Source organism: Monodon monoceros, unplaced genomic scaffold, assembly GCF_005190385.1.
Source record: "Monodon monoceros isolate NGI ecotype Baffin Bay Population unplaced genomic scaffold, NGI_Narwhal_1 Super_Scaffold_13, whole genome shotgun sequence".
NCBI classification, from domain to species: Eukaryota; Metazoa; Chordata; class Mammalia; order Artiodactyla; family Monodontidae; genus Monodon; species Monodon monoceros.
The window spans coordinates 80,510,405-80,534,453 of NW_021703769.1; the positions used below are offsets into that span (position 1 = coordinate 80,510,405).

At 53.0% G+C, this 24,049-nt stretch overlaps 2 protein-coding genes across 7 annotated transcripts; one reads left to right on the forward strand and one right to left on the reverse strand.

Moving 5' to 3' along the window:
* The first annotated feature begins 95 nt into the window (after nt 1-95).
* PTCD1 (pentatricopeptide repeat domain 1) lies at nt 96-15,143 on the forward strand. Of its 3 annotated transcripts, none has more exons than XM_029221089.1 (11): nt 96-158; nt 274-375; nt 2,351-2,852; nt 4,503-4,643; nt 6,149-6,367; nt 7,151-7,252; nt 9,093-9,794; nt 10,737-10,853; nt 11,558-11,740; nt 13,453-13,631; nt 14,908-15,032. In XM_029221089.1, exons 3-11 carry the CDS (start codon nt 2,373-2,375, stop codon nt 14,924-14,926), a joined length of 2,142 nt encoding a protein of 713 aa, XP_029076922.1. In that variant the 5' UTR covers nt 96-158; nt 274-375; nt 2,351-2,372; the 3' UTR covers nt 14,927-15,032. The 3 variants fall into 3 exon arrangements, with proteins under 3 accessions (XP_029076922.1, XP_029076921.1, XP_029076923.1); XM_029221088.1 differs by having other exon boundaries at nt 108-148; XM_029221090.1 differs by lacking the exon at nt 13,453-13,631 and having other exon boundaries at nt 108-148; nt 14,908-15,143.
* BUD31 (BUD31 homolog) lies at nt 14,065-24,036 on the reverse strand. Of its 4 annotated transcripts, XM_029221109.1 has the most exons (7): nt 23,932-24,036; nt 23,724-23,821; nt 22,561-22,690; nt 22,012-22,134; nt 16,945-17,067; nt 15,836-16,002; nt 14,065-14,306 (listed from the first exon to the last, which is right to left on the reverse strand). In XM_029221109.1, exons 4-7 carry the CDS (start codon nt 22,103-22,105, stop codon nt 14,256-14,258), a joined length of 435 nt encoding a protein of 144 aa, XP_029076942.1. In that variant the 5' UTR covers nt 22,106-22,134; nt 22,561-22,690; nt 23,724-23,821; nt 23,932-24,036; the 3' UTR covers nt 14,065-14,255. The 4 variants fall into 4 exon arrangements, with proteins under 4 accessions (XP_029076942.1, XP_029076939.1, XP_029076941.1 ...); XM_029221106.1 differs by lacking the exon at nt 22,561-22,690 and having other exon boundaries at nt 14,065-16,002; nt 23,932-24,028; XM_029221108.1 differs by lacking the exons at nt 22,561-22,690; nt 23,724-23,821 and having other exon boundaries at nt 14,065-16,002; nt 23,932-23,990.
* Between the last annotated feature and the right edge of the window lie 13 nt (nt 24,037-24,049).

Here is a 24,049-nt window from a genome sequence, read left to right on the forward strand (position 1 = left end):
GCGCAGAGTACGGGCCGCTCCGCTAGGCCGGCTAGCAGCTCGCCGAACGCCCACCTGAAACCAGGCGCGCCGGGAGTTAGCGACGCGGACTGCGCTTGCGCAAGGTCGTCCGGAACGTGGAGACGGGTTCGCGGCGACGAGACTGGGGGTGACGCGGGGTCAGGAGTGGGGGTGACGCGAGGCGGGGCGGGGGTGCCGTGGGCTTGGCGGCCGAGGTGGGGCCGCGTTCACTGGGTTGGACCCTTGGAGTGAGTTCCTGTTTGACCCTCACAGGGGCCCGGGCTCCGGACGAAGACTGACCAGAGGAGCAGAGAGGGTGACAGCCAGAGTCGGAGCCGGGGGCGTCCGCTGAGGAGACCGAGGCTCTAAAGGCCGGTGTGGAGAGGGGGCGGGTCGGCCTGAGGGTCCCGGGGAGCGTCCGGGGAGGGTCTGGTTCCCCAAGGGAGGACGGCGGCCCCGTGTCTCTAATTCAGGGATTAGTAACCCGAGCGGGTGGACGAACTTGGGGAGGAAGGAATTACCCCTTTATTGTCTCAGTGTGAAATTTAGCAAGTCCTTCGGTGACTGACCGAGTGGCGTTCGCTCTGTCCAAAACGAAGTCGCGATTGCAAATGGGGATGAGTGTAAATGATGGTTGGAGACAGAGTATCTGCAACAAACTCCTCTCCAGTTGTCGCTGCTTGGACATGACGATAGGACTTGTTATTTAATGCTGGAAAAAGAAGCGTCTATACTAATAGAGCATAAGTTTGTTTGAAAGACATTTTGGTACCTATATCAATATCAGTAATTAAAATTCTCTGTATTTTGATTAACATGTGTAAACCCTTTATTTAATGTGGTCACTTGAACATTTAAAATTACATACGGGCTCGCATTATGTTTCTCTTGGAGCTTCACCAGGTGCAGAATGGTAAATTAGGCCCCCTGCACTGGTGTCACTAGGGTGCTGGTCAAGAGAAGCTGTTTGATACTATTCATGGACGTGGGTTCAAAGCCAGCCAGTTCCAGAGCTAGTGGATCTCGCCCACCACACTGCTGCAGGGCCCCCAGCAAGTCAGTCCCCTCCCTGGGCCACAGATATTAATTTGTCCAACCTGCTGTCCCCTCTGAGGTCTTTCCACCTTCTAATATAACCAGACCTTAAAATGTGTTCATGCTCGTTATTCTGATTTTTTTTTATTTGGGGAGCTTTCTTCTCCTTTGAATGAGTTTAAGTATTCATCTGTTTGGGGGGAAAACTTTTTGTCAACTGACAGAGTCCTTGAATTGGGCCGAAAGTTCTCAGAGTAGATAAAAACTTCCCCAAATTGTTTCTTAAGTAACTAAAACTATTCATACCCTCCCATCAAAATAAGTGCATGGCTCTGTTCATAGGGGGTATTCTGATATTTTTTTATTAAAGAGTTTCAAATATGTAGACCAGGATCTCTAGCCTAACTGTGCAATAGAAGTATAGTGTGAGCACGTATGTAATTTAAAATTTTTAAGTAGCCGCATTAAAGTTTAAAGATTGTGAAATCAGTCTCAAATTTTCTTTAGCCCAGTATATCGAAAATATTATCATTTCAACATGGAAAAAAATGTGTAGTTTGTTTACCTTCTTTTTTTGTACAAAGTCTTTGAAATCTGGTGTATAATTTACTTTTAAAGCATATCTGCATTTAGTTTAGCCACATTTCAAGTGTCAGTAATCACATTGGACAGCACAGCTGAAGCCGATTTGCCCATGAATTTTGCAGAAGAGAAATGTTTAAGTTAACTTCCCTGTGCAGAGGCCCAGAATGCCAGTGTTTTTTCCTAACAAATGATAATGCTATAATTTTTTGAACACCTATTAAACCCCAGGCATTATGATAAAAACATCTCATTTAATCCTTATGGCCTTGTGGTAAGGTGAGTGGGTCTTGCAGCTGAAGGAATTGAGGTCCAAGAAGGTCAAGTAATGGGCCCAGTTACTCAGCTCTGGCCAGGGCTCAAAGTGAGCTCTGACTTGAGTGCCCAGTCACTTAGGTCGTGGCTCAGTGATACAGATCAATAGTTTAGGTCTATCGAGTGCTCACCATGCTGCACCTGAACACTGATATCTGAGATTGAATCATTGCTACGGTGCTGTGTGGGTGATGTTATAGTTAACCCCAGTTTATAGCCGAGGAGACAGGCCAGAGCAGTGAGTGCCCAGGGACTCAAGGCTAGTTGTTTGGTGGAGCTGAAATCTGAACCTAACCCTAACGCTAGGCCTACTTTCTAACCTCAGGGCTCGTGCTTGTGCCCACCTTCTCGGTCTTCTTTCTGCCTTTTGTGACTGTGAACTCGCGTTGACTTTCACTATTTTGCTGACCTATGCCAGGCCCTGGAGGGGAACGCCAGAGATGGACCTCGTGAGACTCTCACGGCTCTTCTCCGGCCCCTGCCCCATGGGATTGGCCATCCTGCACCGCCTTGACCCCCTCAGAGCCAGGTGGGCCGGAGGCAGGGAGGGGCCCATGTGGCCGAGGGCCGCAGGGCTGATTCGGCTAGCGCCAGCAGCCTTCAACAGCTCCCTCTCTCGGCTGTCCCTCGGCCCGCGGAGCCAGAAGAACACAGGCAGCCTGAGCTCTGACCCAGGCCAGCCCAGCCCCACGGCCACCCAGGAGGAAGGGGAGGAGGAGAGCTTTGGGACCCTTTCCGACAAATACTCCTCCCGGAGAATGTTCCACAAATCGACGGCCCAGTTGTATAACCTGCGGCTCAAGGAACAGAGTGGTGAAGAAGATGAGGAAGGGGGGCTGCAGCCAGAATCACGGCAGGGCCCGAGAAACACCCCTTGCTGGTACTTCTTTCAGTGCAAACGCCTGATCAAGGAAGGAAAGGTAGGGAACCTTTGGATTCTGCTGCTCCTGGCTCCTGCTTCCACCGTGCTGTGGTATTTTGTGATGGGCCGCCCAACCTTCCAGTCATCTCTAAAGGGTGGGATGCTGAGAGCTCCTCTCTCTTTGTCTTCACTCCCCCCTCGGTGCTGCACCAGGCGACCCGCCAGCCTCCTGGCTTTCAGTGCCCCCTCCTTCATGCTGCTCCCATCTTTCTGTTACCAGCTCGGCCATCCCATGGACTCCCCATCTGTGTATTCAGCTGCCTCCTCACCATCTCCCTTATACTTACCCTCGGTGGCCTGCAATTTTTGTTCCCAACTTTGATTTTCCTACGCTTTCTTCATCTCACTCAATGGTAACCCCATTATTCCATCCGCCCAGGCCACATGCCTTCAGGTCATCTCTGAGTCTTCTCTTTCTCTCACCAGCTCTAGCTTCAAAATTTCTCCCGTCCTAACTTCTCACAAGCCTACCCCGGAATGCCCAGGCCAAGCCTTCTCCTCGCCCCCCCTCAGCTATAATGACACTTGTCTCTGGGCTCCCCGAGGCTCTCTCCACCTCTTTCCAGGATGTGGGCTTGCAGCATGGAGCCATCCCGTTAAAGCAGAGAGAAGATGGCCTGACTTCTCTCTCCAGCTCTCCCAGTATATTAAGTGACACTAGGGCTGTTCATTTCCTTAGTATTGATAACGACATTCCATTTATATTTAAAAATCTCTTGGAGGTATATGTCGAAGCTTTGGTGAATGAAGTGACAGGATGTCTGAAATTTGCTTTCAGAAATTCAGTTTGGGGGCTTCCCTGGTGGCGCGGTGGTTGGGAGTCCGCCTGCCGATGCAGGGGACACGGGTTCGCGCTCCGGTCCGGGAGGATCCCACATGCCGCGGAGTGGCTGGGCCTGTGAGCCATGGCCGCTGAGCCTGCGCGTCCGGGGCCTGTGCTCTGCAACGGGAGAGGCCACAACAGTGAGAGGCCCGCGTACCACTAAAAAAAAAAAAAAAAATTCAGTTTGCAGGAGAAGTGCAGAGTATAGATGAAACAAGATTGGCCAGATGTTAATAGGCATTGTAGTTACGCTATTCTCTTTACTTTTGTGTATATTTGAGATTTCCCATAATGAAAAGTTGAGAAATAAAGAGAAGCCGGAGTCCTCACAATAGCTTATGAAGCCTGCAAGGACTGCCACCTGCCCTCCACCCCCCTTACCTCTCCGCCCGCATCTCCCCTCCTTCGCTTACTCTGCTGCAGCCTCCTCTCTGCTCCCACAGCTCCCAACACACTCCGGCCTCAGGGCCTTTGCACTGGCTGTTCCCTCAGAGAGCCACGTGGCTCCTTCCCTCACCATCCTCAGATCTTTGTTCACCTGGGCATCGCCCCTGCCTCTCAGGGAGTTCCTCCATGGCAGTGGGGCCAGGAGCTGTCACAGGTGGTGGGAGACTGGTGGGCTTCCTTCTTGGCCACCGCGAAGGCCCATGGCTGCAGACCATGGGCACCAAGAGGCTGGTGGCAGAGGCCCAGGGTGGGTGTTTGTCTCCTGGGCAGGCCTGAGCTTGGGCTCAGCTAGGGTCCCCCAGCCTCAGTCTCCCTCCCTCTGCTGAGGGTCTCTGAGATCCCCCCCCCGTTGTGTCCCCCCCCACCCCTCTTGCCCAGCTGGCTGAGGCCCTGGACCTGTTTGAGAGACAGATGCTGAAGGAGGAGCGACTCCAGCCCCTTGAGTGCAACTACACCGTGCTGATCGGGGGCTGCGGGCGGGCCGGCTACCTGAGGAAGGCCTTCCAGCTCTACAATGACGTGAGCATGAGCCTGGGGGCAGCAGGGGCCAGGCTCCATAGAACATGGGCTTTGGGCCCCAAAAGAGCTGGGTACAGATCCTGGATGTGTCACCTGCTAGTGCATTACCCCCTCCAGCCTCAGTTTCATCGTTCATAAAATGGAGGTGATCTCAGATAACTACGTGATGACATGGAACGTCCTCCAGTGCCTGTCTGGGCCGTGGCAGGGCCCACCGGTCCCCTTCCTTTTCCACTGCTACTCCCAGTTAATTTGTCTCACTTTTGTCTCACTCCCATCCTCACGCTACACACAGGTGCACAGATGCACCTTTCTTCCAAAGCTGATCCTTTGAAAAAGGGCTTTTATTTCTCTTGGAAGATGGTGTTACTTTACATTCGCCCACCTCTGGGGTGTGTTTGTCATTCTTAGAGCCAGGAAGCTGCTTCCCTCTTGAGTCAGGAAAGAGCTGTGCCTGAGAGGACCATAGACTCTAGCAGAAGTATTCCCATCTTCTCCTGTAGCCAGGAGCTGAGAACATCCTTTATTCCAGCAAGAATTCTTGGGAGCCCTAGTCTCGTCATTTGGGCCTGGCCCTTAGTAAGTCCCTAGTACGCGCTGTGGAATATGTGAACACATACAGAGCATCTGCCCATCCTTGAAGTTGGGATCACCGTCTTCCTTTTTCAGATGAGGAAACTGAGGCCTGGAGGGATGAAGTGCCATGTCTAAGGTTACCTCTCTCTCTCGAGAGTGCTGGACTTGGGAGTGGAGCCCAAAATGGCCTGAGAACAGGGTTCTGTACACTCTGCAAAAGCTGGTCACCTACCCTCGGTCAGGTTGCCCTTCTCTGGGAAATAGCGAGTGCTTGGCTTTACCAGGAGTTTCTCAAACTCCGTCACCTGGAGGGCTTAATAAGCCCAGTGTCAGCCCGGGGTTTGTGACTCAGTGGAGGTGGGGTGGGGGACTATGACATGTGCTGCAGGGACGAGCTCCTGGCTGCTGCTGCTCCCAGGGCCTCTCTCCCATGATGCTCTCCCTCATAACAGCCTTTCGAGGTGACCGTATCACCCCCATTTTTCCAATGACGAGCTAACTTACAACCCCTCAGGTAGTAAACGTTGGAGCTGGGGTTTGATTACCACCCTCCTCCACCCTTTCCCAGACCAGATCCACCCCATGGATCTTAACAGTCAGGGTGGCCTGGTCGGCCACAGAGCGGGAGCGTTGGGGAGACCCTGCTGCAAAAGCACCCCAGGCCCAGGGTGGACTGCTGAGCACCATGGGGAGGATGGTTTCTTGTTTGGAGCATCTGCGGTGCGGGGTCAGTTCCCAGAGCCCCTCGGGCTGAGTCGGGTTCAGAGAGCCCAGTCTGCGTGTCACTCGGCTCTGCGTTGTCACAGGCCCAGCTCCCAGGCCTGTTCAGTGTGGTAGCACAGTCTTCTCTAGCTTCCTTTCAGGGTGGCCATCGTCTGTGCGTCGGGCTAATCCCAGAGCCACTTCCAAGTTTCTCCCTGTCTCCACAGATGAAGAAGCGAGACCTGGAGCCCTCAGATGCCACCTACACAGCCCTGTTTAACGTCTGCGCTGAGTCCCCCTGGAAGGACTCTGCTCTGCAGAGTGCCTTGAAGTTACGGCAGCAGCTTCAGGCCAGAAACTTCCAGCTCAACTTGAAAACGTACCACTCCCTGCTGAAGATGGCCGCCATGTGCGCAGACCTCAGGATGTGCCTGGACGTGTTTAAGGTGGGACATCCCTTCCTTCCTGCTCCCCATTCGGGGCCAGTCCCACATGGCAGGGTGTGAGGCTGTGTTGTCTGTGTTCCTCATGAAGGAAGGTTCAGGGGCCGATGAGACAAGCCCTGTACTGGGCTCTGGGGTTCACAGGTGAATCCCATGAGACCCTGTTGTCAGAGGCCTGGGTCTGGCAGACAGAGGAGCCCCCAGCCCTGTGAAGGCGGTGGTTCGTGTGCTCTGCCATGTGCAGTCCCGCTGGATGGGACTCCGTGGTGCCGTACCAGAGGGTGGGCTTCATGGTGCTGAAGATGAGCCAGTGCTCACTGAGGGGTCGTTCCAAAGGTCCTATAAGGCAAGTCCTGTGCCCTCACTTCATAGATGAGGAAACTAAGACCAGGGAGCATAATGCCTTGCCCACACTCCCACAGCGAGCCAGTGGTGAAGCTGGGACTTGAAGCCAGCTCTGTGCAATGCCAAAGCCTCATGTACAGGGGTTAAAAGTGGCTGCTGGGGTGGCCTTTGCGGAGAGGCTGCAGAGAAGTGACCAGAGCAGAGCCAGGAAGAGAGGCCTGGGAAGGAGAGGAGGAGGGGGTGCAGGCAGCAGTTAGCTCTGCCCAGCAGCTGGTACTGAGCTGGCCCGGAGCCGGAGTCAGGCCCCACCTCTTCCGGAGGCGTAGCCCTGAGCCTGACCTGGGGTGTCTGCCCTTAGCCAGCCCCATCGGGCCTGGGCCTTGGCCTTGGCCTTGGCTCTTCTGCAGATTCTCATCCGGCCCTCTTTGTTCCCTCCCCCAGGAAATCATCCAGAAAGGACATGCAGTCACAGAGGAGACCTTCAGTTACCTGCTCATGGGCTGCATCCAGGACAAGAAAACGGGTTTCCGATATGCCCTGCAGGTCTGTCCCGCCTGGCTCTGCGTCCTTTCTCTCCTGTTGCCCTGCTCGCTCCCCCTCCGTGTGCCTGTGTTGGGTGCAAGTGATGATCCTGTGTGCGTTACTTGAGCACTTGCTCCTGCCCTGTGCTGGGTGTTTTTATATTTGTGATCTTTTGGCCTTCCCAGAGCACGCTGCTCCCTGCGTTTTACAGATGGCAGGGAGGGAGGGCACGTGGAGGAGGCGTGGCTGCTGCTCCAGTCGGGACACAGCCAGCCCACACTCTCCCACTCCACTTGGTGGCTCTCTGTGCAGCCGGCCCAGACCCGCTGAGCTTACGGTCCCTGAAGGTTGTCCGACCCATCCCCAACTCAGCGTCTCTGCGTGTGGGACCCAGGAGTCAGCATTCAGTCCTGAGAGAGCCTCACAGACATTAAAGTTGAGACACGCTGCTCTAATCCCATCGCAGCACCCCTCTTATCAAGTGCGGAGGCGGGATTAGCACTGGTACCACAGCTGTCTCCTCAGCTCCTCAGGGGTGGGAAGGACCTGGAGTTCACCAAAAGCTCTAACTTCAGGTGTGGCCCACAGACCAGCAGCCTCAGGCTCACCTGGGGCTTGTCAGAAATGCGGGGTCTCAGCCCCACACAGGCCTCGTGCAGCCAGATCGGCATTTCAGCAAGATCCCCAGGGGGATGGTCTGCACAGAGTTTGAGCCCCAGTGATCTGGGGCAGCCCTGGACCACGTGCCTCCCCTCTGCAAACCCCCTGGAAACAGTGGCTGCCGGCCATCCCCTGGCTGCTTTATAGACAGGATCTGGTTCCTCCCTCTCTTTGGCCTCGATCTGTTCTAGTGAGAAATAGTCTATCACGCTAGCAGCTGGTTTGTGTCATGCACTTGTTAAACTGCTCAAGCTGGGTACCATAGCCCCGTTTTAGAGACGACGAGGCTGAGGCTCCTGGAGGTTGAGTAACTTGCCCAAGGTCTCACAGCCACTAAGAAGCAGAGCTGTGATTTGAATCAAGAATCCCTCCTGCCACGGGATAGCATCTGTGTCCCTGATAAACCTCAGTTCTGTCAGTGTTCCCCATGGAGGTGGCTTCCCAGACCCTTGCCCTCCTCAGGACCCTGTCTGGTGGGCAGTGGCCCTTTTGCATGTGGCACCCACCTGGGCCTGGCCGGCCCTGACTCGTAGGCACACTTGATGTGAGCTCCTGGCCACTGCACGTGGCCTCCCAGTGAGCCTGCGGACAGGAGCCAGCGAGACCATGAGCCTCGTGGGGCATCTCGTGGCATCTTGGTTGGTGTCAGAGTGACCGCACGTGGTCAGACTGCCCCCTTGAGAACTCACAAGTGTGCTAGACTCCTCGCTGAGGGGTGAAAATGACCTCAGCTTGAAGGGAGACAGGCCTGCCCGGGCCCACAGCTTGTGAGGTGCTCTTCCTGGCTGAGGCCCCCTTCCGCCCACGCCCGCTCCGTGCTCTTGAGGCAGCTGAGGACGCCGCATGGGGCAAGGCACACGGCAGGTGCTCAGGAAGGGCAGCTGCATCCAGTCTTTCAGTCAGCCTGGACTCCTCCAGCACCAAGCCTCTCCGGCTGTCCCTCCCCAGGGGAGTGGGAGGAGGGCCTGGGAGAGCCGGAGAGATGGACGTGCGACACGGTTTTGGGGTGAGCCAGAGGAGAGGAGAAGCGGCGCCCCGTGGAAGCTCCCAGGTTCTGGGGTTCTCAGTGGCCCAGAGCCTGGCGTCTTTCCCGTGTCCCCCCCGCCCCCACGTTTGCAGACTGGTTGCTGCCTTGCGCTGCCTGCTCTGCTGGGGGCTCTTCGGAGCAGGAACTGGGGGTGAGGCCTGTTCTCCTTGGCAGGTGTGGAGGCAGATGCTGAGCCTGGGGCTCCGGCCGAGCCGGCACGGCTACAACCTGCTGTTGGGGGCAGCTCGGGACTGCGGCCTGGGGGACCCGGAGGTGGCCTCGGCGGTGCTCCTGAGGCCCAGGGAGGAGATGGTCCTGCTCCAGCCCCCGGCAGGTGGGCAGCAGGCAAGGAGGAGAGACGGGGTCGGGGCGGACGATAGCCTGTCAGCCAGGCTGCACGTGGAGGCCCTGGAGAGGCAGCTGTTTCTAGAACCTTCTCAGGCACTTGAGGGGCCTCTGGAGCCTCAGGAGGCCGGAGCCTGCGGCAAGGCCCAGCCTGGGGTGGAAACCAAGGTGGAGCCTGACCACGCTGTGGCCCCTGCGGCCCCGGTGCCGCCTCCCTGGGGGCTGGAGGCCAACCTCCTGACCCCCGGGGCGGTCTCCTCGGCTGTGGTCTCCTTTGGGACCGTGACCACTCCAGCCGACAGGCTGGCCTTGATGGGGGGCCTGGAGGGCTTCCTGGGAAAGATGGCGGAGCATGGGCTTCGGCCCGACATCAAAACCCTCACGCTGTTGGCGGAGGTGGTGGAGCCCGGCACTTCCGCAGAGTCCTCGCTGCTCACCATCTTGGACGCGCAGCAAGTGGAGGCCGACCTGACCTTCTTCAACACACTGATGAGGAGGAAGAGCAAGCTGGGCGACCTGGAGGGGGCGAAGGTGAGGGGCGCAGGGGAGGCACAGGGCTCCCGGCTGGGCCCCTCTCCTTCCCCCTCAGACCCTCCCCTGCCAGGTGTGTCAGCAGTTCCTGTGAGAGGGGCGCAGACTGTCCGGAGCCCCTGGTGAAAACCTGGAATCAGGTGGTGAACCAGCCATACTCCCCGCCCTCCCAGAGGGGCCACCCTTCAGCCCCGCCCCAGCCTCATGGACTTGCTCACACTTACTGTGCTTCATTCTGTTCTGAGAGCTTCAAATCCACTCATTTCTTTACTGACCACAGCAGGAGACTCCGCTGGCCTGTGGCTTTCCTCGTCTCACAGATGGCGACGTTGGGGCCCTCACGGGATTTTTGTCCATTCGTACAACGTATTTCTGTATGATGCCCCTTTTGCCAGAAGCTCTGACCTGGGCTCTCCTGAGAGCTGACAGAGGCAGCCTCTGCCTTCAGGCCCTCAGAGCAGAGCACAGCTTTCTCTAGAGCCCCTCCCTGGGCCCCGCCCTGACCCAGCCATGTTGAGCGGGCACCCTCTTCCTCATCTCCTGCCCGGGGGCTCCCTCGGCCCGCACTTCCCATGCTGTTGTCGGCTTTGTCTCCTGCCCTGGACCACAGGACCGCCATCCCCTGAGGCCCCTGGTGCTCGATGGACATCGAAGGCCCGAGCGCAGGGATGGATGGCGGCCGGGAGAGGAGCAGAGGGGGCAGGAACATGAAGGACATTCGAAGAAGGGATGACCTGCTACAGACAGGCGGGCGGGAAGGCAGGGAGGACCCGCAGAGCAGCTGAATCCTGGGGAGCTGGGCCAAGGCCGGTGCCCAGTGTGGTCAGCAGAGGGAGCCACGAGGCCTCGGAGCAGAGCCGTGCCCTGGCGCCTCCAGCAGAGAAGGCTCTTGGCAGGGCTGCTGGGCTACAGCTTACGGTGATGCCACGTCTGTCCCCACAGGCACTGCTGCCAGTCCTGGCAAAGAGGGGAATCGTCCCTAACCTGCAGACATTCTGCAGCCTGGCTATCGGGTGCCGCAGGCCAGGGGATGGTCTGCAGCTGCTCGCAGACATGAGGGTGAGCGGGCCCGGGCCCAGGCAGGCCCCGTGGTGCTGAAGAAGAAAGTTGGGGTGGGGGTGGTGGTGCGAGGGGGCCCTCCCAAACTGTCCAGGCCTCTGCCCTCAGGGTAAGCTGTTGGGGGTGGGGCAGGGAGAGTGGGGTCTCTCTAGCTGCAGTGTGGAATGGTCAGTGGCCCAATTTGGGAGACAGGAAACCCTGGTGAGGCGCTGCAGGAATGGGCGTTGAGGGCCAGGGGTGTTACAATTGCCAAGGTGGTGGCCGCGGGGTGAGATTGAGGGGTGGGGGCAGGGCTTGGCCCCAACCCTCTAGAGGGATGGAGGCCATGATGGGAGCAGGGAGGGTACCAGAATTCTCAGGGGACAGGGGTGCAGTGAACCACAGGAGGTGGTCTCCTGCCCTGATGTGGTTTACTGCCTGAGTCTGTTGATCTCTGAGAACAACCCTCTACTTGCTGTCTAGGTTCTTCAGGGCTGAGAGGGCGGGGTCCTGAGACACCTGGGATGGACCCACAGAGCGGGGGACGTGGAGCGGGGCATACAGCCCGTTGTTGCTACGAGGTCCTGCCCTTCTCGTCCCTGGTGGCTGGTCTGCAGAGCAGGCCTGACTGGCAGGGTAGCTCCCCAAGCCCGACGTGCCACCAGTGGCCTCTCTGTCCCAGCCACCGCCATCATTTTGCTGATGGCGTGTCTGTGATGTTCCAGAAATCCCAGATGACCCCCAGCGCCCACATCTACAGCACTCTCATCAACGCAGCCGTCAAGAAGCTGGACTACGCCTATCTCATCGACATCCTGAAGGACATGAGGCGGAACAGGGTCCCGGTGAATGAAGTGGTCATCCGCCAGCTGGAGTTCGCAGCCCAGTACCCACCCACCTTCGACCGGGTAAGTGCGCCAAGCTCTAACATGCCCGTCGTCTCCCTAACCAGCGCCACCCCCACCCCGCCTGGCTCTGACCTGCTGGGATTGGCATCCTTTTGCTTTAAACTGTCGGTGGCTTCCCTTGGGGAAAATGCCAAACTCCTCAGACTGCGGCCTGCGAGCCCCTGTTCACGTGGCTCATTTCAGCTTGGGCCACTCCTCCCTCGGTTCACTGTCAGTCCCACAGCCTCTTCCCTGTCTCGGGGGTTTTTGTATTCCCTCCACCTTGAGTAGGCTGCCCTGCTTTTCACATGGCTGTGGTTCCTTCTCATCTGGTAGGTGTCAGCTCAGATGGCTCTTTCTCAGAGGTGCCCTGCTGGCGGCCCCCATAGGAGCATTATTCCTTTTCACCATGTTTCACAGTTGGTAATTACATGCACACGTGTGTGACTCTTCCCTTGAAGAGATTGTAAAAGCCCCTAGAGGTGGAGACTGTCTGCTTTGCTCACCTGGGTCCCTGGTGCCTGCCTGTCATCTGGCGGCCAGCATAGATTGTTGTTTGTCGAGTGAATGGGGACGGCAGGAGGGCAGCGATAGAATCTGATTTGTAATGGCCACTTCTCTCCTTGCTGTTCTGAGGATATCAGGCTCCGGGGCTTTGGTTTTTAGGTCCGCTAAGTCAGACCCTATGCTGAGCACCTCCAGAGCAGCTGTGGCCTGACTGGGAGGGAGACAAGTCGGCCAGGACACACCAAGCCAGGGGACGTGGGGTCAGGGACGGCTGTGCAGGGGGGATGCTTGAAGGCTTAGTAAGAGCTAGTGAGACAGCAGTGGAGAGTGTGCTGGAGGGTATAGCTGGGCATCTTTGAACAGCTGATTGTTAGTCTTATCTTACGGATGCCTCAAAGTTCTTTAAATATTCTGGACACTAGTCTTTTGTTGGTTTCGTGTTGCAAGAATCTTCCGGTTGGGGGGTTGTCTCTTCACTGTGTAGGGCCCACTAGGGGTCTTCTCAGGTTCAGTCAACAGTCCCCAAACTACCAGAAGCCTAAAGCTTATTGCATTCAGTCATGCATTCATGCTCCCTTATGGTGGACTTACTTTTATTTGTGATCATCAGGTTTTCGATTCACGTACTTTCAGGCTCTATTAGGTACAAGTTTAGAATTGTTAAACCTTTTGAATCAACCCTTTTATCATCATGTAGTAACGGTCTTTATCTTATACGTTTAGTCTGTTTTTCCTCTGATCTTCTCTGTGTTTCTCTACCAGCTTTCTCTTGGTGTCTGCCTGGCACGTCTTGTTTCCTTTCCTTCTTCCCTCCTCTCCTGAGACCTCTGCAGCAGTGCTGAGATGACAGTCAGAGGGAGGCAATGCCTGTGCCAAGCGGGAGGCGCTCAGCAGGCTGTGGAGGCACAGCTGGTGGCGCCCAGCGATTCTAGCTGTGCAGGGCTGGGGTGCCATGCCTGGGTATATAGGAGCACAGCAGCAAAGACTCAGGAAGGATTGTTAGCAGATGAGAGAGAATCTGGGTCTGCCCCATGGTACAACTTTGTTTCTTTACTGTACACTACTCGGTGTTGAGCAGCTTTTCTGCCCTCTCCCTTTGACCAACTGGAAGCAAGAACAGCTTCCCTGAGCCAGCTGCCATGGTTCGGGGTCAGCGGTAGGTAGTATGCAGTGAGTCTAATCGTGGCCCCTCTGAGCCTTGGAACCCCACGCTTTTCCAATTACAGTACAAAGGGAGAAACACCTACTTGGAGAAGATTGATGGTTTCCGAGCTTATTATAAGCAGTGGCTGAAAGTGATGCCAGCAGAGGAAACCCCCCACCCGTGGCAGAAGTTCCGGACCAAACCAAAGGGAGACCAGGACACCGTCACTGTGGCCGATGTGGACAGAGGCCCTGGGGGCAGGTGATGGGGAGACCCTGGGGGACCTCCAGCAGAGCTGGAACAAAGTGCATGGCCTTCACATGGCTCTGCGGGAGCCCCAAGAGTCCCTTTCATATTCAAGACACGTGAATGTGCCGGTGTAGCTGCAAGCTTGAGGGAAAGGTCTGGGCCACAGTAAGAGCTGCAGCTTTTTGCAGGCATTGGTCTGAGGTGCCCAAGAAGTTCATGGCAAGTCCAAGAGCAGCTTGGGCCACCTTGGTATGTCATCTTAGGCCCTCCTCGTCTGAGAGGTTGCCACCCCCATCACTAATGAGGAAAGTAAGTGCTCAGGGTCACACAGCACCTGTGAGGTGGAGTTAGGATCACGCCTTAAGGGCGACTGGTCTCCAGGGCTTGGCGCTGTCCCACTGGGTTCCACAGACTGCTGGCTCTGAAAGAAGGCAGGCAGGACCCAAAAGGTTTAAGAGTTTTATTTCTACAAATCACAGCTGATGAACACCAAAGCCTTCACACGTAGAGACCATGCTCCTACTCGGGCCTGGGGAACTGCTCTGAGGAAGAGCTGCTCCCAGGAAAGGGTGGTGTGACAGGCAGAAACCTGCGCAGTCCAGAGTCCAGGGCGGAGAGGGGTCGGGGCCGACGGCCTCAGCCAGAGCAGCCCCGGCAGCCGCAGTGCGTGCATTCGATGATCCGGCCCTGCAAACAGAAGACAGCTGAGACCCCGTGCCCCTGCCACGGGCCACACACCCACACGCAGGAATTCTCCTGTGGGAAGGGTGGCCACGGGACTCCTGTGGGAAGGGTGGCCACGGGACATCCACTCCTCATAGGACACTCCTCAGAAACCCTCTGCGACAGTGCTGGATGGGGAAAATTCGGTTCCCTCGTGAACATGGAAACAGCTGCTGTTGACACTGCAGTTACTTCTCTATGTGGATTTACTTTATGCAAATTCAGTGTACACACTTGCTCCCAAAAAAGGAAAAAAAAAAGTCTGTGTAAATTATTCTTGTTATTCTGCGAAGCACGCAGGACACACCCTATAGTGAGCTGGGGGTGGGTCTGCTACCGCTCAGGGGGCTCAGCGCCAGAGGCCTCAGGGCCGCCTCTGGGCTGGGGAACTTTCCACTGTGGGCTCGGGAAGAAGAAGAGTGTGTACTTGAATCTGTGTGGCAGCGGAATGGTCTTGTCCCCCAGGCCAGGTGTGGCCTGGTGTCTGGCCGGCGGGGGAGCCCGCCCAGCAGACAGAAGGCCCCAGGGCAATAGTGTTTATTTTCCTTTTTCTTCTTTTTTGGAGGAGCAAGACTCTGGTCTAAGGAAACAAGATCTGATGGTGAAACCCAACTGAATCTGAAGCAGGCTCTGTTCTGGCCTCAGGTCGGGGGCAGGAGCCCCAGCTAGACATCACCGTGGAACCCTGGGGCTCTTGGAGGAGCAGGGCTTCTGCTGCTCTGCCACCCCTCCTGCCCCCGCCAGAGACCAGCAGCAGAGCTGCCCCTCAGGAGGCAGCCCGTGCTCGCTCTCCACTGCTCCACATGCCCGTCCTTGAGCTTCCAGATGGTTCAGGGGGACAGAGCTGCCTGCTGAGCCGAAGCCCTACAAGCTGTAACTAGTGCTGCAGTGTGAAGGGACCTTGTGACGAGGGACCATGTGAAAGAAGACATCTGGCCTGACCTCCCAGCGGGGCCCATGGCAGTCAGCCGAGGGGCCGCGCTCAAAGGCTGCTAACGGCCAACAGCCCAGCAACCCTTCTCTGCTTCCTGCGGCTCCACTTCAGAGGCGTATGTGTGTGGAGCCAAGCTACTGCACACCCAGCCGTGTTCCCCAGCCGCCCAGGAAGTTCTGGCAGGAGACATGGTGATGCTAACATTGAAGTGTCCCTGGGAGGAAAAGGAGGCCTGGAAAAAAGGGCGGCTGAAGGGCAAGCACTGGAGGGAAAGGGACAAGCTCCTGCCGACTGGCCGGTGGGTATCATCACCCCCATTTGGTTAAGTGAGGAAAGGAACCCAATAACTTGCCCAAAGGAGGAGGTGAGACTGGCCCCCAGATGTAAGATAATTACTGCCAAACTCCCTGGCATGGATTCCTGACCAGAGGGTCTCACTGCTGGGGGGATGGCCAACCACAAAACAGAAAAACATAAAACCCCTTGTGGTCAACTAGGGCAGAATCCTGACAGTAACATCCCACCCAGTCGTCAGACATGACAGGGGTGGAGACATTACCACTTCCAACTTGCTTTTGGGGACCCGGCAAATGCAGTTCGTCCCAAAATTGGTGTCCCGTGTCTGAATGCACCGCAGGCAGCATAGGTTCTCATATCCCTGCTTTTTCCATTTTGCGATCAGGTTTTTATCTGCATAGCCTTCTTTAATACAGTATTCATACAGTTCTGTCAAAAAGATGGGGAAAGGGCATCAGACCATAGTATAACAGAGCTCCCGGGCTTCCCTGGTAGCGCAGTGGTTGAGAATCTGCCTGCTAATGCAGGGGACACGGGTTTGAGCCCTGGTCTGGGAGGATCCCACATGCTGCGGAGCAACTAGGCCCGTGAGCCACAACTACTGAGCCTGCGCTCTAGAGCCCGTGAGCCACAACTACTGAGCCTGCGCATCTGGAGCCTGTGCTCCGCAACAAGAAAGGCCGCGATAGTGAGAGGCCCATGCACCGTGATGGAGAGTGGCCCCCGCTTGCCACCACTAGAGATAGCCCTCGCACAGAAACTAAGACCCAACACAGCAGAAATAAATTAATTAATAAACTCCTACCCCCAACATCTTAAAAAAAAAAAACCTTCTCAGATTTAAAAAAAAAAAACAAAAAAACAAAGTTCCCCCCACCCCTGGCCCATCACTACCCACCCTTAAAAAGAGTATTTAGCCAGGGGCTTCCCTGGTGGCACAGTAGTTAAGAATCCGCCTGCCAGTGCAGGGGACACAGGTTCGAGCCCTGGTCCGGGAAGATCCCACATGCCGCGGAGCAACTAAGCCCATGCGCCAGAACTACTGAGCCTGTGCTCTAGAGCCCGCGAGCCACAACTGCTGAAGCCCGCGCACCTAGAGCCCATTCTCCGTAACAAGAGAAGCCACTGTAATGAGAAGCCCGCGCACAGCAACAAAGAGTAGCCCCCGCTCGCCACAACTAGAGAAAGCCCGCGCACAGCAACGAACACCCAACGCAGCCAAAAATTAAAAAAAAAATAGCCAATATTGGCCTGGCCCCTCTCCTTTTTTTGGTGGTAAGAAACATCATGACACTTGGTGAGGTTTCAAGAATTAAATAAATCTGAAAGCTACTCAAGTTGGGAAGGTCAAGAGAGATTTTGGCCAATTACCTCTGCTTATGGCTTTCCGCTTGTAGAAGAGGTCAAAAATATAGCGGGTTTTCTGGTGATGGATCCTAAAGATGGGCCACAGAGATTCCACTTTCCTCTTTCCCTCGTGAGGTTCTGTTTCAGCTGGAGAGAAAACACATGTGTTTGTTTTTTGGGGGATAGGGTAGTCTGCATAGGATATAGTGTTATTTTTTTAATAAGTAGGGATAAAGAATAAATCCTTTGTACCCACTAGGATGGCTATAATCAAAATGACAAGACAGCAATAAATATTGGTGAGGATGTGGAGAAATCAGAATCCTCACACACTGCTGGTGGGAATGGAACATGATGCAGCCGCTATGGAAAACAGTCTGGCAATTCCTCAGGAAGGTAAACAGAGTAACCACATGACCCAGCAGTTCCACTTCTAGGTATATACCCAAGAGAACTGAAAATGCGCTTGCACACAAAAACCTGTACATGAATGTTTGTGGTAGCCAAAATGTAGAAATCACCCCAGTGTCCATCAACTGATGAATGGTTAAAATGTAATTATCCACATGCTAGAATATTTTTCAGTTATAAAAAGTAATGAAGTACTCACACATGCCACAACATGGATGACTCTTGAACACATTATGCTCAGTGAAAGAAACCAGTCCTCACAGACCACCTATTGTATGACTTTGTCTATACAGACAGGAAGTAGATTAGTGGTTGCCTAGATCAGGGAGACACGGGGAAATGGAGAGGGAGACCCCCGCTAAAGGGGATGGGGTTTCTCTGCAGGGTGATAAATACTGTAAAACTGACTGTGGTGATGGTTGCCTAACTGTGAACACACTAAATGCTGCTTAACTGAATACTTTAAAAGGCTGACTTTTACAGCATATGATTTATGGCTCATTAGGGCTGTTTTTTTTTTTAAAGATGAAGCAAAAGGTAAGCCCCATGACAAACATTAATTGCTTTAAATTAAAAATGCCTTTTAAATTAGATAAATTAGAAAGCAAAGGTTTTAAAAAATCAAAGACAACCTCTGTTAATACCCGGGTCTCTATCCTTCCAGACCTATTTCTCCAGCATAATAATTTCTCAAGATAATTCCGGACCTACAGATGGGCATTCTAATAATCTTTTAAGGCACCTCTAATTTCATTTCCCAACCAAAATCGTTTAGGGAAAAAAGAAAAAGACAAGTCTGAAAGTTCTTAGCATGGCGAGCCTGCAGGAAATAATGGCTCCATCAAGTCATGTAGGATCAGGTAGCAGCTTGCACCTGCCAAAAGGCAAGTCTTTCTCTTAGCATTACAAGCTGATCTTTGTCACCTCTTCTTGGTTTTTAGGGCAGAGGAGAAAGGTGAGAAGGGTTAAGAAACCTATACCTCCATTTCTCCGACACCGAGGCTGTTCTATTACCTAGAATTTGTAATTCAGCTCAATAAACAGGATTCTGTGATCCAAGTCAAAGGCAGGTGTTGAGAACTCAGCAACACTGCGTGTCTGCTATGGGCGAGGCCATGCTCCAGGTGCCCAAGATATGGCAGTGGGCAAGACACAGAAACCACAAAGCCATGATCTGAGAGGGAAGCAGATCAGCCCCTGGTGGTTAAGTGGTAATGGCCACAGAAAAGAAGGGAACAAGGAAGGAGATGGCGAGCAGGGAAAGAGGGGGACTGCCACTTAATACTAGTCATCAAAGGAGACATCCGCTCAGAGACCTTAAGAAACAAGACGTGCAAGGTGGGCTGGGGGGGTGGGCAAAATGGGTGAAGGTGGTCAAAGGGTACAAACTTCCAGTTATAAATAAGTCCTGGGGAATCTATAGCACGGTGACTATAAAGTTAATGATACTGTATTGTATATTTGAAAGTTGCTATGAAAGTAGATCTTAAAAGTTCTTATAAGAAAACTATGTGAGGTGATGAGTGTTCACGAAACTTGTGGTAATAATTTCACAATATAGTCATATATAAAATCATGTTGTACACCTAAAACAATACATTGTATGTCAATTATATCTCAATTTTAAAAAAAAGAAAAGAGAAGAGGGGCAAACGTGTACAAGGTAGAGCCAACACCAATGTAAAGGCCCTGAGGTGGGACTGTACCTGGGAGTCAAGGGACAGCAGTGTGGCTGGGGGCTTGGTGGGCTGGGGGAGGTGGGGGGTAGGGGACGGAGTTCACGGGGTGTGGGGAGAGTGTGCTTGACCTGGAAGGCCACAGAAGGACTTGATTTTGCTCTGGGGGGGGTGAACCACCGCAGGGTCCTGAGTAGATGATGATGTGATCCAATGTACAACCTAAAGCCCTCACCCTGGCGGCCCCGTGGAGAAGACTGCAGGGCAAGCAGAAGCAGGAGGCTGCTGCAGGCACCCAGGTGACAGGTGAGGGTAGCCTGGACCAGGTGGTGGGGTGGAGGGGCTAAAAGGAGACAGATTTTAGATTCGTGAATTCTCTAAGGTTTCAATAAGGATAACTTCAAACATACACAAAAGAAAACAGTACACTGAACTCCCAAGTACCTTCCACCCAGCTTCAACAATTAACATTCAGCTATTTGTATTTTATCTGGTTCTCCCTACTTTTAGGAGTTGGGGGAACTGGAGTATTTTAAAATGAAACTTCTAGTGTTGAGTCAAGGCTGGAGAAGACATTTGTTCACCGGAGTCGAGAGTGTTTCGGAAAGCCACGTGACTAGATGGGATGACTGAGGGAAGGGGGGGTGGGGGCCATGGAGCTCCTCAGGCTGCCATCCTGGACGTGGAACCTTCCTGTGCTTTTGAGTCATCTCTCAACATTTTAATTGTAGCATCACCCACATTTTAAAAATTGCTTTTTGGACCCATTTTCACAAGCTCGTGAACATTCTTGGATATCATTTTGTATAGGTTCGCACACACAGTAGAAGGCAGCTTTCAGTGGGCGATGTAGAGTCCTGCCACTAGGAGGGTATGAAAAGAGGCTAGAGGGAGGAGACACTGTGGCACAGATGAGACTTAGGTTTCTGCCTCTTTGCTAATGCCCCAAACTGCCTATTAACTTCAAATTTCAATTAGTTTAAAGTACTTGTAAAAGCAAAGTTATTTAATAAGTCCTGGTTACAGTCCATGGAGATAGTGCCTTTATTTCTCAGTCACCCATAAAAACCCCTGCCACACATAACTTCCCCCATCTCTGCCCCATAGTCCCTATGATCAGGCTCTTTTTGTTTGGGGACTTACAGGGCAACAGTGGCTATACAAAAACTTGAGTAGCAAGCTAAGAAACATACAAAGAGCTGGGCAGTTGTGCTGAGCTAGGAAATAACAGGGACAAACTAGGAAAAAACAGGAATTTTCCTTCCTAAGATAAGAGGACCAACTGCTTCAATAAGTGTGAGTTGTCCTGTAAATGGCCCTCAGATCAGAAGGACAGGCCTGGCAATGTCACTGGCTTTGGGCCTTTGTGGGCCCAAGGCTCCTCCATGGCCTAGGAGTGCGGCCGCAGACCCCACAGGCAAAACTTGTGCGGAAGGCTACAAACTGGAGGCTGGCAGCCTCCACCAGCCTGAAGGCTGGCTTTGTTTGGCTCCTCCCACAGACACTTTTTTTTTTAAGTTTGAATTTTAAATTAGAAGACTTCACACAGAAAAGCTGAATTTCTGCTTATCTTGGAAAAAGAAAAACACTCAGCAAATCTGGCAAAGCTGAGGGTGCATCCCACATGGTAAATGGCCCTGGGTGAGTAGCAGCTTCTCCCCACCCCCAGAGCTCCCTATTGTTCCCAACACTAAAGCCAGCTCTGGTACTACCTGCCATCCACTCTGTTTTCTTTATAGTGGAAGCAAGAGCAACATGAAACTAGGTCTTAAAACCTGTGTATCAGAAATGGGAAAGCAGAGAAGAACTATATGCTTAAATAAAAACAAGAGAAGGAATACTTCTTTTGACGGTAAAGAATATCACATACATCTAAATGCTCTCCCTCCAAAAAGTCACCCCTTAAAAAGAGGAAGTAGGTTTATTTGCAAGGACTCACAAAAATCTCTTCTATTACAGCAATCTCTAAGTTCCTTTATGTTGAATAAAGATCTGTTTGGGGAAGAAATCTCTCAGCCCAAAATGACCTGATTACTGCAAGTTCTGGGTATTTAATAGAAGTTACCTGATACAGTCAGCTTCGAAGGAAGCAAAGTAACTTAACACTCACTTACTACTTATTGCTAGAGGTATGGCTTCATAATAACAAAGGTTAGATTAATTACCAAAAACCTTAAAAAAAAAAAAAGAGATCGCTTTAAAAAGCAATTCAGGGGCTTCCCTGGTGGTGCAGTGGTTGAGAGTCTGCCTGCCGATGCGGGGGACACGGGTTCGTGCCCCGGTCCGGGAGGATCCCACATGCTGCAGAGCGGCTGGGCCCGTGGGCCATGGCCGCTAAGCCTCCGCGTCTGGAAGCCTGTGCTCCGCAACGGGAGAGGCCAGAGCAGTGAGAGGCCCGCGTACCAGAAAAAAAAAAAAAAAAAAAAAGCAATTCAGTAAGTGGTTATACTGTGATAGGGCCGACAGATGCTTGTGGCTTCAGATAAAATTTCCCAAAACTGCACACTACACTGACTCACAAAGTGCAGGATCACACAACATTTAGAGGGAAGTGAAGATGGTGCATTCTGGAAAACTGGTAGATGATGCAAAAACAAAGTGATGATGAAAACAGAGACTCACAAGAAAAATCCGAATAAAAATGTTTCAGAAAATTTGGAAGTGAAAAAGAACAGGATTTCCCAAGTAAATATATTTTGTATGATTTTAAATATACCTCTAACCAACACAGCAAATAATTATAGGTAGACTACTTGATCTATACTCCCTAAAGCTCTTATATTCAAAAACACTTTTGAGGACCTTTTCATTTGTATTATCTTACTTTCTGGCATTTATAGTATTCCTATCAGTTAATAAGCAAACAAAACATGTCAGTGTCAGGAGGCCACAGTGGTACAGCCTGTCTCTTCTCATTTATCCTTGCATTTAGCCTGGCCCCTTGAAGCATGTAAGCCTGTGACCCTTGGACACAGCCCACTCAGACAGGAACTCCTAGACTCACCTTCTCTCATCTTTTGATCTAATTCATCCAATGTTGGCTCGATCAACTCCCAGCCATCTGGGGGAGCTTTCCGGCTTCTTTTGACTTTAGGCATTTTTTCCCCAGAAGATAATCTGCAAGGATCTGTGGGGAAAAAAATTAAAAGAATTGGTTTCTGAGCCTCAGATCCCCAAAAGAATTCACAAGCCACAACTCTGGTGCACACTCATGTCCCTAAATCTGTTTCCTCATCTGTAAAGGGGGGATAATAGAATCTACTTATGGGGCCATTGTGAAGATTAATTATAATTATATGTAACATGCCTGGCATTTAATGTGTGCTTACTAGATTTTTGCTGTTATCATTAACTGACATCAACTATGAGCCTGTCCCTGTACTGAGAACATAGAACAAAGAATAGGACACACACTGTCCCTGAGAAGGTGATATTCTAGCAAGGAAATACAAAGTGAAAAGGGAATTACAATACAGTGTGAGGAAGACTATGGTTGGGAAAGCGAAGAAGATGAGTGTTTAAAAAGGATAAAGACAGTGTGAAACCAAAGTACCTTAGGGTCTGTTTCCCAAGAGTGTATGTAGCAGAAAGAAAGATTTCTGGTCTCTTCAGTTACAGGCTTAGGTTCTTGGCCAGCTGTGACTTTGGAGAGGTCACCTTCTCTCTCTGGTCCTCAATCTTGTCTATAAGACGAGGACAGTGTATTAGCCGGATGGCCAAAGTCTCTTAAACCCGACAAACATACTACATAAAGGAAAGTCATGTAAAGCCCAACGACAGACCAGTGCAAATCTACATAGCAAGTCATTTTTCAAACCGCATAGCATTTCCTAGGTGGCAAACAGAACTCAGGTTAATGATCTCATCTTTAAGCATAGCAGACTCCTCTCTTCCAAGTTCATTGAGTTCCTCCCCGCTGTAGGGGGCCTGACAAGTTGATGAAGCCCCGCCCCTCCCTTTCATGAATTCTCCGTAACAACCTTACAGATGAAGATCAAACTACAGGAGGTAAACTCAGGGTCGCACACAGCTGGGAACTGGAAGAGTCCGACTCTAATCGGGGGCTCCTGACTCCCAAATCAGCGGTCTTTGCACTTGTCTACCCTGCTATGAAGCTAGAGACGGATGGAATCTGGTCCCTGTCCCAACGCGCAAGGGCTGGGAGGACAAAGACACGGGAATGACCACTCTACTAAGACTCAGGGAGATTCGAGGGCCTGGCCCAGCCGGGGAGTCACAGGAGGCGTCCCAGGGGAGGTAACAGCTAAGAAGTAACCAGATCAAGGAGAAGAGGTGCGGGGCCGTATAAGAGAGGTGGTAGCGCTCGGAAGAGGCGGCGAGCGGAAAGGCGTTCGGAGGGAGGGAAGACGTTACAGCCTGGGTTGTAGGAAAGGCTCAGAGAGACGACTGCATCTGAACGGGGCTTACGAGAACACGCAATATTTAGACAAAAAAAGTTCCAGGCTGAGAAAAAAAAGAATGGAAAATAAAGGGGGGAAAAAGCCTAGAAGCAAGGGAACCCCCCAAATCTCTCATCCCTTCGGCCGAACGAGCAAAGCGCCGCCTCCTCTCTGGAACTCACTTCGACCTCCCGGTCCAGAGGCCCGAACCCGTCCCAGTTCAGTTGTTCAGATCGCCCTTCTGAGCCAATGCAGACCTCCGATCCCTGGCCCCAGCAGTCACCAAGGTACTCGAAAACAGACGAGAAACACTCACCACGTCCTCCGTAACCGTCGGACGCCCCTTCTCTATCGCCTGCCTCCGCTTCCCAAGTTATCCCTTCAGGATGAGGTCCTCGCGGAGCCCCGCCCCACCTAGCGCAGAAATTGCGTTATCTTAGGTGTCCGCAGCTCTGCCTGTACAGAATTCCAGAGCCACTGTCGCCTTTTGCCCTCACTTCCCGGGGGGTGACTGGCAGACTTACGCGCTTCCCCCGGAGCGGGGGCTGGGGGCTCTGTTGCCCAGCAGCGCGCGTGCGAGCCTGGGCTCAGGCGGTGCGTGGGACAGTCCTGCCTCACTGAGGTACCCGGTCCTGGCGGCGG